Consider the following 16,320-nt stretch of genomic DNA (forward strand, 5'->3'; position numbering starts at 1 on the left):
CATTTGCCATGATAGGAGGAGAGAACATACTTTTTAAATCAGTTTTTAATCGTGGTAAAATACATATAAAATTTACCATTAGTGGCATTTAGTACATTCACGGTGTTGTGCAGCCATCCCCTCTGGCACCGGAATATCTCCATCACCCCGAAAGGAGACCCCACACCCATGCACAATCTCTTCTGATTTCTCCTCCCCCAGCCCCTGGCAACCACCAGTCTGTCCCTGTAGATTTACCTACTCTGGACATTTCATATAAATGGAATCATATACTATGTGGCCTTTTGTATGTCTGATTTCTTTCACTCAGCACAATGCTTTTTTTTTTTTTTAAAGATTCATTTATTTGAGAGAAAGTGAGAGAGAACGAGAGAGAGGGGGAGCATGAGCAGGGGAAGAGGCAGAGGGAGAGGGAGAAGCAGACTCCCCGCTGAGCAGGGAGCCTGACACAGGGCTCAATCCCAGGACCCTGAGATCACGACCTGAGCTGAAGGCAGACGCTCAACGGACTGAGCCACCCAGACGCCCTAACGCAGCATAATGTTCTTTTTTTTTTTAATATTTTATTTATTTATTTGATAGAGAGAGTGAGAGAGCACAGTAGAGGGAACAGTAGAGGGAGAGGGAGAAGCAGGTTCCCCGCCAAGCAGGTAGCCCGATGTGGGGCTCGATCCCAGGACCCTGGGATCATGACCTGAACTGAAGGCAGACGCTTAACCATCTGAGCCACCCAGGCGCCCCAGCATAATGTTTTTAAGATCCATCCACAATGTAGCGTGTGTCAGTGTTTCATTCTTTTTATGGCTGAATAATATTCCTTTTTTTTTTTTTAAGATTTTATTTTTTTAGGTAATCTCTACACCCAATGTGGGACTTGAACTCACAACCCTGAGATCAAGAGTTGCATGCTGCACCAACTGAGCCAGCCAGGGACCCTGAATAATATTCCATTGTATGGATTTACCACATTTTATTTATCTATTCATGTGTTGATTGACATTTGGGTTGTTTCTACCTTTTGGAGGAGAGAATGTATTTTTTAAAAAGATCTATTTATTTATTTGAGAGAGAGAGTGCCCACACAAGGGGGAGGAGCAGAGGGAGAGGGAGAGAGAATCCCAAGCAGGCTCTGTGCTGAACACAGAGGCTGACGTGGGGCTCGATCTCACAGCTCTGAAATCATGACCTGAGCCAAAATCAAGAGTTGGAAGCTCAACTGACTGCACCACACAGGTGCCCTGAGAATGTATTTTATTTAATTGTTTGTAGTTTGATTTTACAACTGTTAAATAGTTAGATGTATGGTATGTAGACTTCCCTTTGTATTCTTGTCCTGTATTCTACTTCGAGGCAAGATTGTTCTATTTATAATTGTGTCTGTCTCCCAAACTCAACTGCACCTTCCAAGTCTGATTTGTTTCTTTATTCCCAGCACTGGGGTAGGTGCCTCGTACATATCATTAAATAAATCTTAAGCGACTGTTATGTATCAGGCACTGTTCTAGGCATGGGGTAGTTGGGTCTAGGCGTGACCAAACAGAAAATGCTGTAAGGCAGCTCACTTTTGGTGGTGGTGAGGAGAGAGATGATATACAAATAAAGGCAATTAGTGATAGCTGGTAACTGCTCTGCGAGTTACAGCCAACAGCAGGGTTAGGGTTATGGAGAAGGGCTGTGTGTGATGCAGGCTGGGTGATCAGGGACTATTTGTCTAAAGAAGTGATATCTGAGTTAAGACCTGCATAGCAGAAGCCAGCCATGTGATGAGTCCTTCCAAGCAGGGAAAAAGGCAAGTAAGTGCAAAGGCCCTGAGGTAAGAGTGCACTTGGGGTTTGAGGGAAGCACAAAAGCTGGAATGGAGGAGTGAGGGAGGGAGTGTCCGAAGATGAGATCTGAGAAGTGGGCAGGACCTTCTGGGTCAGAGGAGGGAATTTGGATTTTTCTTCTGAGTGTGGTGGGGAGCCATTGGAGGGACAGTGAAGTGGCTGGGATGAGGGTGGAGAGACGTGAACAAATTCAGAATATGTTTTGGGGGGCAGAGCCTGCAGATCCAACAGCAATCCAACATATGGATGGATTAGAGCAGGGCTGAGAGAGAGAGGTTGAGGTAGATTCCCAGGTTTGGGGCATGAAAAACAGAATGGATAAGTTGCCACACATAGTGGGGAGTAGAGTTGGGGGGGTCCGAGAGTTCAGTTTTGAAAGTGTTCAGTTTGACATCTATTACACTGAAGAGTGTTGAAGATGAGTCCAAAACCCAGAGAAGTGAGAGGTAGAGATATAAATTTGAGAGACACCAGCACAGAGATGGCATTTAAAGTATGAGGTTGGGGGACGCCTAGGTGGCTCAGTCGGTAAGCATCTGCCTTCGGCTCAGGTCATGATCCCGGGGTCCTAGGATCGAGTCCTGCATGGGGCTCCTCTCCCTTCTCAGCAAGGAGACTGCTTCTCCCTACTCAGGGAGAGAGTAGAAGGAGAGGGTGGGAAGGAGGGAAGTCACCAGGGTGGGCAGAGAATTGGGGGAAGGAGTGACCAGATAGTTGGATTATTCCCGAGGCTGTTTAGCGCTCCCCCTTTCTCTAGGTAACTATATCTTTCTTCCTGGTCACCCCAGAATGGTGGAGTGGGGCCAGAGGTCACATTTGGAGAGAGCCTGGGGTAAGAGTGGAAATTGTCTTTTAGGGGCGTCGGTCCTGCCCTTGAACGCCACGGTCTGGCGCCACCTGTGGGGAGCTGCTCCATACCGCAAGCCTGGATACCTCTCCGGGGACTTTCCAGCCGCCTGAGCCCAAGGTGACCGCCTTTCAACCGCAGCTGCTCCGCTAAGCCCTGGGCGCGCTGTGTCCGTCCCTCTTCCCTCAATCTGGAAGTGCGCTTGGCCGCGGGCGCCTCGAGGACTTTTCCAGGAGGGGTGAAGGGAAAGCAGCCTCTGAGCTTGACGCGGGCAGTGGCACACCTCTCGGAAAAGGCCTCGCTGAGCCCAGAAACCCGGAGGGAGCCTGGGGCGCGCCAGGAGAGGGCTCCTGGCGCCCCCTCCAGCCTGAGCCGTACGCTGCAGGGGTGGAATGTGGACGGACCGCCCCGAGGCCAGGGGCGTTGCGGCCCGCCGGCCTGGGCGGGTCTAGCAAGGCCCCGGAAAGATGGCTTTGGAGGACACCAGCACCAGAGGGCCAGCGGTTCAAAGGCCCAGCCCGAGGCACAGTTGGGGTCAAGCCTCCTGGGAATGCCGGGGACGTGGGAGCGAAAAGGTGGCAGGGTGGCGCCCCGAGAGTTGAATGGCACCCAGACTTGTCTCCCAGCTGGCGGGCCGAGTCCAGGGAAAACCTCTTACAAGAAGTCTGGTGCCCCGAGCTGACCTGAGGCGCGTCAGAGCACGAAATGCGGTGCCCTGCCGAGGCCCCCGTCCCCTCCCCGCCCCGAGGGCGGGGCCAGGGCGGGGCCGTAAGTCTTCCCTGCAGGTGCAGGGGGCGGTGCCCGGCCCTGCCCCGGGGGGCCGTTCTTGGAGGCCAGGGGCGGGTCAGAGAAACGGCCGAGGTAGGCGACGCCTTGGAACCCGCGGGCGGTGACTGTGCCACAGGTGCCGCGCAGGGCACCGTGGTCTCAGCTCTGGGCATCAAAACTCCGGCGCTGGAAACTAAGTCTTCCAAGCTGCTCTCAACCCTGGACACCGAGGCCCCCGGGCCAGAGAGCGGAGCCCTGGGGTCGTCCGAAGAGCGGGGCCCCGAGACCCCCGGGTCAGCTAAGTCCCAGGGCCTGCCGCAGAGCAGGACGCTGAGGTCCCCAGGCCAGGAGGCAAGGTCTCCGTGCCCTCCGCAGAGCAGGACGCGGAGACAGCTGAGCAAGAGAGCGAAGTCCTTGGGCCATCAGTGGGGCTGGACGCAGAACGCCCCGGGCCGTCTGCAGCTGGGGGTTTTGAGAATCTCCGGCCCGGCAACCACGACCCCAAGCCGTCTAAAGCGCGAAGCGCGGGGTTCCCGAAGCAGTGTCCTCTTCAGGATCCCGAGCCTTCTCCTCGGGATCAGATTCCGAAGGCCCCCTGCAGCATTTTCTACTGCGCCCGAAGACCCGGCAGGCCCCCGAGGAGCCGTTCATGGAGACGCCCATCGAGCGAGAAATCCGCCGCAGCTGCGAACGCGAGGAGAGCCTGCGCCGGAGCCGAGGCCTGAGCCCGGGCGGTGCAGGCCGAGAACTCGTCGAGCTGCGCGTGCGGCCGGTGCTCAGCCTGCCCAGCCCCGGCCCCGCGCTCCCGCGCGCCTTGGAGCGCGCGCGGGCGGGCGCGCAGATGCAGCGAGACATCGAGCGGGAGGCCCACCGTCAGGCGGCGCTGGCGCGCCCCGCAGCCCCAGAGCGCTGCGCCCGGCCGCCGCCGCCGGCGCTCGGCGAGCTCAAGCGATTCTTTGAGGCCGCCGGGGGACGCGGCTCCTCGTCGGCGGCTGAAGGCGGCGCCGTCCCGCAGGGGCTGCCCGATCCCGGAGGCCGGCGGCGCTTGGCCGTGCAGGGTCGGTGCCCGGTGCTGGCCGGCGCCCCGCCGCGGGTCGCGCGGTCGCTGCTGGAGCAGGAGGTGAGCGAGGTGCGTGAGCGCGAGCGGGAGCTGCAGCGCCAGCGGCTCAGCGTCTACGGCACCGCCGAGTTCAAGGAGCCCGCGCCGAGCCTCACGGGTAAGCCACGCGCGCCCTGACGCTGGGGTCTGTCAGGGCTCCAGCCGCCCTCACCGACTGCCCAACTCCAGTGGCCTCTCTTCTGGCCCTCAGGTACCCCCTCAGGGCTCCCAGACTCCTGGGACAGCCCCCCCAACTCTCTGTACCCTGCCCACCGCTTCAGGGCTGCCCGCTCCCTGTGCTCCACCCCGTACTCGGAATGGTCGACTCCCGAATCCACCTCACCTAGGCTCTTGGTGAGAAAGGGAGGAGGATTCTAGGTGTCTTTATCGGGTTCCAGGGAACCCTGCTTGGGTTCTGGCACTCCTGGATCCTCCCTCTGAATTTACGAGTTTCCACCTCCCCACTCTGGGTTCGCCTCCCTCCTCCTCCAGGTTGCTCCCTCCTTCAGAATGGAGGCTTCCATGGGAAGCAGGGTAAACGCCTGTGTGTTTAAGGGGCGCGGCCGGCCTCCCTGGTCCTGGCCGCCTCCAGCTGGTGACAGGAGGGGCAACCCCGGCTGAGCGTCCCTTCCCCCGCAGCGAGCAGGGGCGACGGAAAGCTGGCGGTGACCTGGCCTCCCCGCAGAAAGGCGTCTGAGAGCGGCTTGGAGCAGGTGGGAGCCCCTTTCCCCCTCTTGCCTCAAGCGCTAGTCGCTCGTCCCTCCCCCCTCCTCCTCGGGCGCCAGGGTGCTGGGCCAGGGAACGTGCACCCCCGCGCCCCCTGGGAAGTCACTCTGGGCTAGGACACAAAGTTCTGGGCAAGGCTCGGGGGTGACTAGGATGCGGTAGTCCCGGGGCCCAAACCGCCCCACCCTGTGCCTGGGTGTCCCTCCTGCGGTGCGCGGGTGCTTAAAGTCAGCCTTCCGTCTGGCCTCCTCTCCCCAGGAGGAGCGGAAGCCTTGAGGTTCCAGCAGGCTGGGACCCCCTGCCAGAGGTAACATGCATATCAGAGGAAACTGGTAGGGGTGCCCAGGAGTGCTCTCGGAATCCACTGAAGGCCTGGAAGAGGGCCAGCCGTCTGCGCTGGGGAAGATGAAATCGACCAGCTCCTCCTTGAACCTGACTGTGAAATTGACCAGTCTCTTCTATAAAACTGTTAGTCCCGGCTGGGAAACACTACCACTCTCAAACTGCCAGTGAAACTGTTCAGCCCTTCTCCGCCTAACTGCAAACCCAACTGGCCTCTCCCTCTGGCCTTTGCGATTAGAGGGCCAGGGTCTCCGCCTCGGCTACCCTCACTCCCCAATAAAGCCCCTTCTTTCTGGGCAGTTCAGGCTGTTTTCCTCTGGGTCCCTTCGTCTGGGCTGCGGCTGGAGCGCGCCTGGCGGAGGAAGGCCTGAGAAAGCTGCAGGAGGCGCGGGCCAGGATACAGAATGTACCCCTTAGCGCCCTGTTCTGGGGCTGCTGGTCTCCCCCGGCCCGGGTCTTGGTGCCCCCTGGCGGCACGGGCGCGAACTGCGGCGTTCGGACAAATGAGCTCAAGCCCTTTTTTCCAGACCTCGTCAACATTTATTGGTGCCAACTGCATGCCCGGAGCTGGGCGCTGGCTAGACAGAGGTGATAAGAGGTTGTTCCTGCCCTGGGGACGTAAACAATAGCTACTAAAAAAAGGCGGTGGTGGTGAAGGGTACAAGCTTCTTAGCAGGGCATACAAGGCCATTTATAATCTGTCCAGCTATCGCAAACTTCACATGCCTTATAGACCCCAGACAGATACTAAGGAGAGAAATGGGGTGTGCTTTAAAATGCCTTGTTTCAACGGGCAGGTAAGTGTTCCTCCATATCAGCAGTACTACAAATGAGTGAACTCAGTGGTGCCAGAGCTTCTGATTTCCAAAAGCATGGGGGTGTGTGGGGGGGAACCCAGCCTTTAAAAGAGAAATCTAGGGGACCCCGGGGGGTTCAGACCGTTAAGCGTCTTAGGTTCAGGTTATGATCTGCGGTCTGGGGATCGAGCCCCATGTCTGCCTTCCCACTAGGCATGGGAGTCTGCATCTCCCCCTGCACACACTCTCTCTCTCAAATAAAATCTTAAAAAAAAATAAATCTATTGAACTTTAAACGTGACTTTTGGGGCGCCTGGGTGGCTCAGTCTGTTAAGTGTCTGCCTTCGGCTCAGGTCATGATCCCGGGGTCCTGGGATGGAGCCCCACATTGGGCTCCCTGCTCAGCAGGGAGCCTGCTTCTCTCCCTCTGCTGCTCCCCCTGCTTGTGCTCTCTCTCAAATAAATAAATAAAATATTTTAAAAATGTGACTATTTAGAAAACTTTTTAAATTGGGTGTGGGGCACAGGAGGTGCAACAAGCAGCACCTGTTTGCACTAGAGCTCGTAGCTGTCAACTGTCAAGGCTGCCTTAATTTCTCTCCCAAGCCCTCAATTTCTCTCCCAAGCCGAGGTTCAAGCCCCCCTTTCATGGGGTTCAAGAGAGTCTGTGAACACCCTAAGTTGAATAAGTGTATCTGTGCAGTTTTATTCTGTGGTTTTAGGGTACCAGCTTCTTAGGGGGGGCACTGAGACCCAGAGAAGACCCAGGAATGTTTTAGAATCATTGTTTCAACGCTTGGATCTGTCCAACTCTTTATGCCCTGGGTCTAGCAACAGGCTTGATTCTCCATAGGGAGGACAAGTAGCTAATGAAGAATGAAATAATGCTCACACAGCATTGGACCCCAAGAGAAGCTCAGTCTAAAAACGAACCACCTGGGGTGCCTGGGTGGCTCAGTCGTTAAGTGTCTGCCTTCGGCTCAGGTCATGATCCCAGGGTCCTGGGATCAAGCCCCACATCAGGCTTCCTGCACAGCCAGGAGCCTGCTTCTCCCTCTCTCACTGTCTCTGTCAAATAAATAAATAAAGTCTTTAAAAAAATAAAAATAAAAATCAATAAATAAAAACGAACCACCTGATCCCGGCATCAGCACACTGAGCGCATACTTGATGGTGACTCTGCAGAGAAAGCAAAGATCCAGCACTGTCAAGGTGGGAAATGGAAACAGCCAGAGCTGATTCTTAGTTCCCAGCAGGGGAGCTAAGAACTAAGCCTGTAGAGTTGACAGGACTACTAAAGTGTGGACCTGGGTTCTCAACCTTTCCTGCAAATTGAAATCACCTGAGGCACCCTTATGTCGAGTAAATCAGAATCTGACGGGGAGCTTGGCCTCACTATTTTTTTTAAAGCTCTACAGGTGCTTCCCACATGGAGCTAAGTTTGTGAACCATCATGTAGGTAGCTGTATGCTAGCAGTTATCAAAGTGTAGTGCTTGGACCAGCAGCCTAAGGATGGCTTGGGAACTCCTCACAAACGTATTCTTGGGCCCCATCCCAGACTTAAAAATCAGACCCTCCACATGATTCCATGCTAAAGTTGGAGAATCATGGTTATCGAGAGTTCACAAGCAACAGGATTCAGGAAATCAAGCCTGTTTCCTTCCTCTCCCAGTACTGCCACCATGCACCAGAAACCTTTGTTTTGTTTTTTTTTAATTTTTAAAAAAGATTTTATTTATTTGACAGAGAGAGACACAGCTAGAGAGGGAACACAAGCAGGGGGAGTGGGAGAGGGAGAAGCAGGCTTCCTGCAGAGCAGGGAGCCCGATGCGGGGCTGGATCCTAGGACCCCGGGATCATGACTTGAGCCAAAGGCAGACGCTTAATGACTGAGCTACCCAGGCGCCCCCAGAAACCTTTAGTTTTAAGTGGCCTTAAGGGAGACTGTCTAAAGCTGTGTGGCTGGTCTGAACTGAGATGTGCTGTAAGTATGAAAGACATCAGATTTCAAAGACTTACTACCCAAAAAGAACTATCTCAATAATTTCTTGCATTGATTATATGTTGGAATAATATTTTTGATATGTTGGGTTAAATAAAAATCACTGGGGCGCCTGGGTGGCTCAGATGGTTAAGCATCTGAGCCTTCTGCTCAGGTCATGATCCCAGGGTCCTGGGATGGAGCCCCACATCGGGCTCCTGGCTCAGGGGGGAGCCTGCTTCTCCTTCTCCCTCTGCCTCTCTCCCTGCTCATGCTCTGTATCTCTGTGTCTCAAATGAATAAATAAAATCTTTAAAAAAAAAATCACTAAAATTAACCTGATCTTATTTTTTACCTTACCTTTTTAAATGTGGTTACTAGGATGTTTGAAATTACGTATGTGACTCGCATTTGTGGCTCAATTTAAACTTCTTTTGGACCAAGCTAAAGAGTCTTACAGTGTGTGTGTGCGCCCGTGTGTAACTCACAGGGACTAACTTAAAACCGTATTGGGAAGCTTCAGAATCCCCTTGAACTCATTCAGACTAAACAATCTTGATGAAGTCAGAAATTGTACCCCCCCCGCCACCGCCCCCCAAAAGATCAAGGGTTTTGGTGTCCAATCGGGATGATTAATTTTACCTCTCATGTCCGTTTTTGTCATCTTAAACTGAGGCTTGGAATACTAATGTGCCAGGGAGTTTTAGGTGAGTGCTTTGCTCAAAAACATAAAGGTTAGGTCTCTCCTCTGACTCCAAAAATGCTACAAGGAACGAAAAGGCATGCCTTAAAGGGGGTAACTCGCAGATGAGTGACTGCCGGGTCAGGAAGAACACCCTTCCTCTCGCAAGGGACCAGCTGCAATCGGAAAGACCCGGTTCAGGTTCGAGCTCCGCCGCTTGCTCGCTGTAGCTTTGAATAGGTGAGTTTACCTCTCTCAACCCGGGTCTCCTTTCCAGTCCAAGGTCGGAGTTAAGGTTAGAGATCTCAAGCTGGAGTTCCTTACGGCTTTCCCACCCGGCGCGCCCCGGACACCCTGCGGAGTAAGACGACCTACCCACTCCATGACCCAAAAGCTGGAAGAGGAAGATTTGACTCTGGCCTTTAGGAAACTGACCCGCGGCCCTTTCTGAGGCACGTCGGGAAAGTCTTTTCGGTAAAAAGAAGTCACTTCCGGGTCAAAATACGAGAGTGGGCGTGGCTCCGGGGTCCCTTCCCCCATTGGGCGTTGAATTTCCCGGCTACCCAAAACTTGCGGTTTTTTGGGTTCCGGTTGTTGACAGGCACTGCTACTTCCCTTTGAGCTTCATGTGCGCCTCTGCGCATGCCTTGAGCGCTTGTCCGCCAGTCGAGGGACTTTGGTTTTGTTTCAAAGACTACATTTCCCAGAAGGCCGCGCGAGTGGGCGGGGCTCCCTCGCCCCAAGGGGTGGGGCGCGGCACTGCGAGCGTACGCTGAGCCTGTGACCTCTTTTTTTCTTTTATTTAACGCAAAACTGGTGTGTCCACGCGAAGGGCTCCGCGGCCGGGCCGGACCCGGTGCGGACTGGCCAGCTCGGCCTGGCCCCTTGGAAGGCGAGGCCGAGGTGCACTGGGAGAACGAGTGAGCCCCTCCCCTGCTCCCTCTCCTGGAGTTCGGAACTGTCAAGCTCCAGCTCCCATCCTCTCTCCAGGCTCAAGACCCCTGCGCGGCCCACTCCGCGAGCCCGGCCGTGCTCGGGGGCCGGGCTGGGCCTGCCTGGCCCGTGAGGATCTGCACCAGCAGGTCGGTGGCCAGCATGTGCGAGGGCTCCTCAAAGCCGATGGTCAGCAGCTGCTGGTAGTCCCCAGGCGGCTGCGGGCACAAAATCCTGGGGGCCGGGACAGACAGGCCTGGACGTGAGCGCCCCCTGCTTCTCGGGAGCCCCTCCTCTCGAGTGAGAGGCTGTGGCTGAAAGAGGCTTTGTTTCAGCTGGGGGTGGGAAAAACCCTGGGGGTAAAGTGGTTTCCTTGTTGATGAGAAACCTAGAGGCTTTGGGAGGCTGAACAGCTCTAGCCCTGACCTGGCCTATCACCCAGCTAGCTGTGTGTCCTTGGGCTGGTAACTTAACCTCTCTGAGCACCTGTTTTCTTCTTTGTAAAATGGGGCTTAAAGTATAGACCTCAATGGGTTGTTACACAAGTCTGCATAAAGCACTTTTCAGGGCACAATAAAATGCTATCCTTATTACCAGGGGAAACAATGTTAGGGGAGGTGGATGGTCTTTGGTGGGGTTCTGCCCCTCCCTCCAAACCCCAAACCCACTTTGCCATCGCCCTAACTCCTACCATGAATAAAGGTCATCCTCGGCAGGTCCTAGCGGCACCCATCGGCCAATGGACCACAGCTTCTGGATCTGGGGGCACGAATTGGCCGGACTCTTGCCTGTGTCTTCCCATGTATCTCGATAGCACAGGAAATAGCTGGAAGGGGAAGGGGAGGGGGTGTCAGTTAAGAATGAGCAGTTTCCTAGCTTCTTCTTTTGAGGGCTTTGATTTTGGGGGTGAGGGAGAACTCCTCAGAATTTGCCCTCAAATTCTCATGTAGGGATGTGGCTCAACACCGGGGCCTTTTCTCCCTGTCAGCCTACTTTTAAGATGAGGACTTTTATTTTAATGGGAGGGTGAAATTTTTTTTTTTTTTTAAAGGTGGGGATGGCCTTTCAAAGATCTTTGGTTTCCTGCTTGGCTTTCCATGCTTTGGTGGTGGTGGTGGTTCAGAGGCCCACACTGGCATCCTGCAGAGAGAGGGGAGAACTCTGGTTCTATAAGGGGACTCACTAATCCACATGGGAATCTTGCCCCCTGCTGCTGGGCTCTGGGGTGGTTTCCAGGTTCCAACGCATCTTCTTGTAGAGGTATCGGGGGAAGCGGCTGGCGGTGTAGGCGGCTGGGGCGCAGTATCTGAAGATGGACACCTCATGAGAAGGGCTGATGGAGAACCTCCCGCAGAAGAAACAGGAGATACTGGCGGGAGATGGGAGAGTGGGGAATGAGGCTGGGCTCTGGACTCCACCCTCTCCCCACCCCCATTCCAGTCTCCTACCCTTTTACCTTAGGGGGTCAGTCTCCTCCAGGTCGACGAACCCGAAGGAGGCATACATGAGGACCAGCTGTTCCAGGCGCAGGGTCAGCTGTTGGGAGATCTCCAACAGCTGCATGGAAGAAGGGGCATAATGAGATTAGCTGGCCTGCCAGGATCGCCATCCCCCCATCATCTCCCACTCCTGAGGGGTGAAGAAGGGCATAGGGTCTAGGAAAGCTGCTCCACACACCCCCTTTCGGACCAGCTCCTGCAGGGCTCCATAGATGGGGGGCACACTCCGTGCGGCTGCCTCCAGGTAGAGAAAGTAGGGCTCACACATCCGTAAGAAGGTGGGCATGGCCTTTGCCATCTGTTCCTTCTGCACTCGGTCCCTGCTCAAGGGAAAAGGGGGCCTTTGCCTGGAGTCCCTCACTTCCCGTTTCCCATTCTACTCACTGCTGACTTGGACCCCTGGCCTGGACCCCCTATTAAAAACTCCCCCCCGTGCCAGGCCTTTCTCAGAGTATCTTCCAGGACCATTTGCGTCAAAACCATTGGGAACACTTGTTAAGATGCTGACACCTGAGTTCTATGACTGACTTTCACTCAAAATTTCCTGTAGGGTGGAGCCTAGAAATCTAGGGTTTAAACATCCTCCCCGAGGATTCCAATGGACACTGAAGTGTGAGAATTCCAGTCCCTTTCCCCCTGGGCTGGACATCACACTATCCTTTGGTGGTGGGGGTGGGGTGGGGTGGGGGGGTCTCCTCACACTGGTAGCCGGTTGGGCCAAATCTGGCCCAGATTGGTTTTGTTTAGCCTGCCCAGGGTTCAGAATGTAAGCCAACAGTTAAAAAGTGGGAGTCCTCGTGAATTGGCAACCCCCCCGGGGCCACATAATAGCAGGCGCTCCCTAACCCCAAATTTCTATACAGTTCTTATCACTCTTCGAAGTGGGATCCCCAATCAGCTAGCTTCATTTACTGTCTCTGGCTCCTGCTGCTTTGGAGTTTGGGAACCTAGCATGTGTTGCCTATCCCCTTACCCTCTCCTCAGTCTCATTCTCGGGACCTAGGACCCCGTCCAGCATCACCTGTAAAGCAAGTAGCTCTGGAAATCATCTGCCTTCTTGAGCAGGTAGCGGAGCTGTTCGGTGATGGGGCTGAACATGGTGTCCAGGGGTAAGCGAGGAGGGGCGGGCCCTGGGCCGGGGGCCAGAGGCTCGGGGGAAGGAGTAGCGGTAGAGGCCTCCAGCAGCTGCCCCTGGATGTCCTCCGCTTCTGCCTCCGGTGGGTCCCCAGGCCCGCCAGGGGACGCCGACCAGGAGGGGTCTCCGCAGGGCTGCGCCCCAGGTTCCAAGTCGTCCGGGGGCGGTGTTTCCCCCGGGGCCCGGGGGAGCGGCTCCACGAACCACTGCTCGGTAGCCATCGTGGGGTCGCAGGCGAGGACCGCAGCTCTTTAAGCCTCCGCCGCTCACGTTGGCCGCGGGTTCGACCCCGCCCCGGGAACCTCGGACTTGCCGGGACTGGGAATGCGGCCCCCTTCCAACTCGCCCCTGCCTCGACCTCTCTGCCGGCGCGGCGCCGCGCGGAGGGAGTTCGCCTCGTTTGAATTTCAACACGCGGGAGGGGCGCGCCTCTCCGGTCCGCGCTGCGCGCCCGCGGGGCCCCGCGCACATGCGCGCTCCCGGAACCTGGCTTGAGGGACGCGTCCGAGACAGGCGACCTGGGCCGGTGCTGGCGCGGCCCTGTCCTGGGGTGCGGCCCGGGGGCCAGCGCCTTTCTCCTAGGCGGTTTCCTAGGGAAGAGGGGTCTTTACCGAGCTTCCAAACCCGGAGCGCAGGTACATAAAGGGAGGACGCCCAGGCCTCGTAGTCTGACTCTGGCCCCAGAATCTGTATATATTTTTTAAAAACTCTAATGGAGTTGGGAAACTGCATTAGAACTTAGTAGGGACTTGTGATGTCAGTAGCTGTTTCAACTGATAACAATACTGAAAATCTTCACTTGGAAAAACGTGCCGGTCCCATGATCTCATCCCTTCTGTTCCTTTTATCGGCGAGGACCGAGAGGCCTGAAGACCCTACCATGGGTCCAGAACAGACCCGTGCCCCCCAATCGTTATAGACTAGATTCTTGGAGGCGTGCCAAGGCTGACAGCCAGCTAGGAAGCCAAATACATTAATTACACTTAAAAAGACTCTGGGTAAAGAACTCAGACAGGTGTCTGACCCCACCCTGTGTGACCCTGAGCAAGCATCTTTGCTGTGCTGAGCCAGTTGCCTCCTCCAGAAAGTGGTGTTTTATGAGCTCTGTGCCAATGGGGCTGCAGAGAGAACAACCGAGAAAATGCTCATAAAGCCTAGTTAGCTGCTGGTCACTCAACAAATATTTGAGCGCCTACTGTGTGCCTGGGCACTGTCCTGAGCATCGGGAGATGACCCAACTAAGCGAATATTCCCGCTCTCCTGATGCACGTCCTGTCCTAGCTGGCTGTCAGGCAGCCCCATGCACTACCTGTCTGTCTCCTCAAACAATTTTGTCTTAACCCTAGACTCTCCCAGGAGGCCCGTAGCTCTTCAAGCCCCTCCCCCCATTCCATTCATAAAATCGAACGCCTGGCATTTTTTTTTTTAAAACTTTATTTAAAAAACCTTCGGTGCAATATTAAAAAGCAATACAGCCAGCTGGAGCAACAACCAACAGAAAGAAAGGAGAGGGTTAGGGAAGACCCAGAGACCCCACCCCAGCTGTTCCCAGGGGCAGACAGGGATGGGGCATGGGTGGTGGGGGAGAGAGGAAAGGCCACCCACCAGAATGAACAGGCAGAACAAAACATTTATATAGGAAACATCTGGCTGAACTGAAGAAGATCTAGGGGAGATAGGAAGCCCCCGTTTTTGTTTTTTGCTTTTTTTCTTCAAAAATGTCCTAGACTTGAGGGGAGGGCTGGCCTCCTGGGGTGCAATGAGCAGGCCCTGTCCCACCCCACACTCCTCTGTCATGGAGTACAGGATGTGCTAGGGGCCAAATGTGTGTATGCTGGGGAAACACAGGGAAGAGATGAGCAGGGAGGAATGCCCCCTCACTGGAATCGGTTACGAGGGCTGAGAGCGTCCCCATCCAGCTCCTGGACTCTGGGGGTCTTGGGTGAGATGGGGGCTGGAATGGGTTGGGGCAGAGGGGAGGCTGGGCGCTCAGCCTAGAAAGCCATCGGGGTCGTCATCCTCAAAGTGGCCTTGCTGCAGCACCTTGATGTGGTGCTCGTAGATTTTCAGGGCCGGGCCCAGGCGGATAGACAGGCCAGTCAGCACATCCGTGCGCTGCATGAGCAGCAAAGACTTGCCATCGATTTCCTGGGTGGGACGGAGAGAGCAAGCGAGCAAGGTCAGAGCAGACCCCCACTGAGGCCCTGCATAGAGGGGTACACCGAGGGCTGGGAACTCGCCTGCTCTTGGAAAGCTGTTGCCTGCTCCGGGAAGCCGGCCTCGGTGAAGTACTCAACCACATCCATCACTGTCCACTCCACAGGGTCAGCCGGCTTCTCTTTGCGCCCAGAACTGTGTCACAACAGAGGGAACCAGTGAGCAGAGATACTCCTCTGGCTCTATTACACACACACAGGCGACACCCCCATGTCTCAAATACCCCAACTTACGGACAGCCAAAGGGGGTTCCATCAGCCCCTGGTAGGGCTGGTTTTCCTGGGGGCAAAGGCACAGGGGATGGGGAGTCTGGCCCAGTGGCAGCAGAGGCTGGGAAAGAAAACACATATGCCTGTGGCTTTGTCTTGGGGCTCAGTTCCTCCCCACCAGGCAATACCCCCCCAACTCAGAGAGATCCTTACCTGATCCCCCTTCCTTATTCATGGCTGCCATGGAGAACACTTGGCGGGTACCACCGCCCGGTGCCGGCCCCCGGCTTTCATCCTGGCCCTGGTGGGGTCCACAGGGTGTCCACTCCTTGACCCTCTCCTTGGCACTCTGAGGGCCTCGCTCGCCATTAAGCTGGTGGTGCTGGGCACCTGCTGGGCGGTCACCCTCAGGCACCTCCGAGCCCTCAGACACATCGTCTTCATCATCTTCCTCTTCATCATCTTCTTCCTCCTCTTCCTTCTCAAGCACTCGCTCTTCTCCACCTCTCTGGTGCCGGGGAGAGAGCCGGGAAAGGTTAGTAGCTGTTCTGGCCCTGGGCCCAGTCCCTGGGATCCAGGACCGAGTGGTGTGCTTAACACCCACCTTTAATACCAACACGGACTAACTTTTACGCATTCAGTCCGTGCCAGGCTCTGTGTTAATAAAGCCCTCGGTAGCCAAATCTCACTAAACTCGCTCAACAACCTCAAGGGGTCGCTACTGCTATTAAGTGCCGTTTTACAAGCGGAGGAAACTGAGGCTCGGCAAGATTAAGTCACTTGCCAAGGTCACCACGCGCCGAACCCGCAGGAAAGACGCGAAAAGCCAGGGCCGCCCGCCACCCGGTTCCTCCCGGGACTCGCGCCCCGCCACCAACTTCGCCCGCACCTGCCTACCGCGCGGCACCCCCCCGCCCTTCCCCGGCGCGCTCACCTTGCTCCGCGACGCGCGGGCGCTGGCGGCCGGCGGCGCCCGTCCGGGCCTGTCCCCGCGGGGCAGCGCAAGCGCTCCGAGGCGGGTGCGCTCCAGGCGGCCCCGCGCTGCCGCCTCTTCCTCCAGCAACCCCTGCACGCGGCCGCGGGTTAGGCGGCCGCCGGCGCCGCCGCTGCCCCCGAGGTAGCGCACGACTTCCCGCAGGCTCACGGGCCGCGCCGGGCCGCCGGCCCGCGCCGCGCCCCCCTCCGGCGGCTGCTGTGGCTGCGGCGGCGGCGGCTGCTGCTGCTGTGGCGGCGCCGGCGGCTGTGGCGGCGGCGGCAG

At 56.2% G+C, this 16,320-nt stretch overlaps 3 protein-coding genes across 3 annotated transcripts in view; 1 reads left to right on the top strand and 2 right to left on the bottom strand.

The window, feature by feature from the left end:
- The first annotated feature begins 3,068 nt into the window (after positions 1-3,068).
- MISP3 (MISP family member 3) lies at positions 3,069-6,600 on the top strand. The gene is made up of 3 exons (XM_032396053.1): positions 3,069-4,658; positions 5,180-5,253; positions 5,525-6,600. The coding sequence occupies exons 1-3, from the start codon at positions 4,091-4,093 to the stop codon at positions 5,540-5,542; spliced, it is 660 nt and encodes a 219-aa protein (XP_032251944.1). The 5' UTR covers positions 3,069-4,090; the 3' UTR covers positions 5,543-6,600.
- Positions 6,601-10,061: 3,461 nt separating this feature from the next.
- Positions 10,062-12,857, bottom strand: CUNH19orf67 (chromosome unknown C19orf67 homolog). The gene is made up of 6 exons (XM_032395928.1): positions 12,523-12,857; positions 11,680-11,824; positions 11,459-11,559; positions 11,186-11,371; positions 10,694-10,828; positions 10,062-10,236 (listed from the first exon to the last, which is right to left on the bottom strand). The coding sequence occupies exons 1-6, from the start codon at positions 12,855-12,857 to the stop codon at positions 10,062-10,064; spliced, it is 1,077 nt and encodes a 358-aa protein (XP_032251819.1).
- Positions 12,858-14,058: 1,201 nt separating this feature from the next.
- Positions 14,059-16,320, bottom strand: part of SAMD1 (sterile alpha motif domain containing 1) — a 3,048-nt gene continuing 786 nt past the window's right edge. Inside the window, exons 2-6 of the mRNA XM_032395964.1 lie at positions 15,997-16,302; positions 15,276-15,570; positions 15,087-15,183; positions 14,877-14,988; positions 14,059-14,784 (exon numbers count right to left, since the gene is read on the bottom strand). Coding sequence (XP_032251855.1) covers positions 14,626-14,784; positions 14,877-14,988; positions 15,087-15,183; positions 15,276-15,570; positions 15,997-16,302 — 969 coding nt within the window. The 3' untranslated portion in view covers positions 14,059-14,625. The remainder of the gene's footprint in view (positions 14,785-14,876; positions 14,989-15,086; positions 15,184-15,275; positions 15,571-15,996; positions 16,303-16,320) is intronic.

Source organism: Phoca vitulina, unplaced genomic scaffold (genome assembly GCF_004348235.1).
Source record: "Phoca vitulina isolate PV1807 unplaced genomic scaffold, GSC_HSeal_1.0 scaffold89, whole genome shotgun sequence".
In the NCBI taxonomy this organism is placed as follows: Eukaryota; Metazoa; Chordata; class Mammalia; order Carnivora; family Phocidae; genus Phoca; species Phoca vitulina.

Bases quoted from the DNA above. Each gene is read 5' to 3' on its own strand.
- MISP3 (XM_032396053.1), top strand. From the start codon at position 4,091: ATGGAGACGCCCATCGAGCGAGAAATCCGCCGCAGCTGCGAACGCGAG. The intron at 4,659-5,179 runs GTAAGCCACGCG...CTTCCCCCGCAG, and splicing joins GCCCGCGCCGAGCCTCACGG to CGAGCAGGGGCGACGGAAAG.
- CUNH19orf67 (XM_032395928.1), bottom strand. From the start codon at position 12,857: ATGGCTACCGAGCAGTGGTTCGTGGAGCCGCTCCCCCGGGCCCCGGGG. The intron at 11,372-11,458 runs GTAAAAGGGTAG...ATCTCCCGCCAG, and splicing joins GAGGAGACTGACCCCCTAAG to TATCTCCTGTTTCTTCTGCG. The intron at 10,237-10,693 runs GTAGGAGTTAGG...CCCGGCCCCCAG, and splicing joins GAGGATGACCTTTATTCATG to GATTTTGTGCCCGCAGCCGC.